Raw genomic sequence first — 2,167 nt, 5'->3', positions numbered from 1 at the left:
CCTTGGGCCTTGCTCTCGATCACTCATGGCAACGCGGTGACTCGTACATGGAATTCGTCCTGAGCTACATTTGGGTCTTGCTGGTGGAAAATTAACAACTACTGAACCGTATGTCATTATTTAATTCTCTTCACAATGCACAACCTCCTTCTCCTTCTCCTTCTCCTCCACTTCTTCCTCTTCCTCCTCCCCTCCTCCACAATGCCCGCGGGTACAGGTCGACATAGGGTCGACGCCCCCTCCCTCAGTAGGTGAATACCAGGTTGGACACGGTGGAATCCTGCAGCAGGTCTCCTGAGATGAGCTCGCTGACCTCTGGGGTGCAGTAGTCAGGAAAGTCAAAGTGCGACCCGAGGCTGCTCCCGGTGCTCAGCGAGTCCACGTCGCGCTCCGAGAACATGGAAGACCCTCCGCCGCATCCCCAGGGAGTAGAATTGGCGGACAGGCTGCAGTTGAAGCCCGTGTCGGACATACCCTTGTCAAGGTCGTCGTCAGACGTCGAGCCGGACGTGGAGCTCTCGGAAGAGGTCGTCCCGCCGCGACACGTCACGACCGCAGCACGGAGCGGGCTGTCGCCGTCGTCGGAGGAGCTCAGCGCGCCGGGACTCTCGTTCACCTCAGGTTCCTGTCCGACCATTCGCCACGTCCGCGCCCTTCCCGCGTCCCAGGTACACGGCGGCAAGCTCGGACACTTTCCCGGCCGCTTGCGCACACAAGGAGCCCCCTTTGCCGCCTTCATTTTGCTCCGACCACCGACACTTTTCCTCTTCCTCATGATGACCTTCCCCAGCACCCGTTCGCTCGCCGCTTTCTCTCCATCTTTACTCTTGAACGCTGTGGTGGTTTTTTGTTTTTTCTTCGGTCGGTACTTGTAGTCTGGGTAGTCCGCCATGTGCTTGAGGCGCAGACGCTCGGCTTCCCGCACGAAAGGCACCTTGTCGGTGTCTCGGAGCAGCTTCCAGCGTTTCCCCAAACGTTTGGAGATCTCGGCGTTGTGCACGTCCGGCGACTCCTCCATGATCTTCCGCCGCTCGATCTGCGACCACACCATGAAGGCGTTCATGGGTCGCTTGATGTGCCCGCTCGCCGTCTTGCACCACACGGGTTCCACGGGCCATGGACATGAGGGCGCATCGCTTTCCGGCGCCTCGACCTTCGCGGGCTCCGGCGCCTCGACCTTCGCGGGCTCCCGCGCCACCTGCGGGGTGCTCTCCGTGCCGCCGGTCTCTTGGACCATCTCAAGGAACGGTCCGCCTGGCACGCTCAAATCCAATGCTCCATCGGTGGCTTTTGGACGATCGGGTTCCTTCTTCTCCTACGCTAATGCTTCCCTAGCGTTTCCCCCCTCCCACTACTACACCTTTACCCCCCCTCCCCCCCCCCCACACACACACACACACACATACACATCCCCTTTCTCCATACTATCCCATCCTCACGTCGTGCACAGAAAAACGAGCACTCGGGAAGAAGGTGGAGCAACAAATCCCACCAATGCGGCGTGCCGTGCCCGTTTCTCCGACGGCTGATTGGCTGCTGCTCCACGGGCTTGACGGCGCGCGCTAGCAACAAGGCAGAACAAGAGAAAGGGCATCACCACGGACCACCACCAAAAAGGGGGGAGGCCAATGTGCAACGGCCACTTGGATTTGCACGAGTTTCCATCAACGGCCCGTCGAAGCATCGATTATGCAAAAGGGATGGTGGGGGTTGGAGGAAGTAAGAATTCGGGTGGGAGGGGGAACTGCAGTCGAGAAGAGTGTACAGGGGTTTCGAGGATTCATGGTAGTCAAAGAGTAGTGTGAGCCTGGGAGGTGTAGGGGTTACGGGCGAGCGCTGCCTGATGCTGTGATTCTGTAACTATGGCCTCATCACTTGTAGAGATAACTGATGAAATGATTATATATTTAATTTTTTTTAATCTGTAATACAATAAAACCCTGGTGATGTTCCTGCAACCTTCCCCCACTCAACTCCACGCAGTTCTTACTGGGTTGACTATCACGGCTGAACGTTGAAGCCAACGCGCCGCCATCTTGAGACACCCGAAGGAGCGACTGGGGGCATTGCTCGTGCGCCGAGCGAAACGTCCATTGGACGTTTTAAAATCCATTGTCTCGAGTCTGCGGACACATTTTCCTAACTCGAAGTATCATTTACAAGCAAT

The 2,167-nt window shown here is 57.3% G+C and overlaps 1 protein-coding gene across 1 annotated transcript in view; it reads right to left on the bottom strand.

Annotated features, from left to right (window-relative positions):
* Positions 1-1,934, bottom strand: part of LOC147019706 (transcription factor Sox-12-like) — a 3,563-nt gene extending 1,629 nt beyond the window's left edge. Inside the window, exon 1 of the mRNA XM_085894358.1 lies at positions 1-1,934. This exon is cut by the window's left edge and continues 1,629 nt beyond it. Coding sequence (XP_085750484.1) covers positions 245-1,237 — 993 coding nt within the window. The 5' untranslated portion in view covers positions 1,238-1,934 and the 3' untranslated portion in view covers positions 1-244.
* Positions 1,935-2,167: the final 233 nt, after the last annotated feature.

This window comes from Eptatretus burgeri, chromosome 9 (genome assembly GCF_056783735.1).
Source record: "Eptatretus burgeri isolate ZD-2024b chromosome 9, Ebu_testis_v1, whole genome shotgun sequence".
Lineage (NCBI taxonomy): Eukaryota > Metazoa > Chordata > Myxini > Myxiniformes > Myxinidae > Eptatretus > Eptatretus burgeri.
Note: the sequence above shows the minus strand (reverse complement) of the source record. Positions and strands in the feature narration are given on the sequence as shown.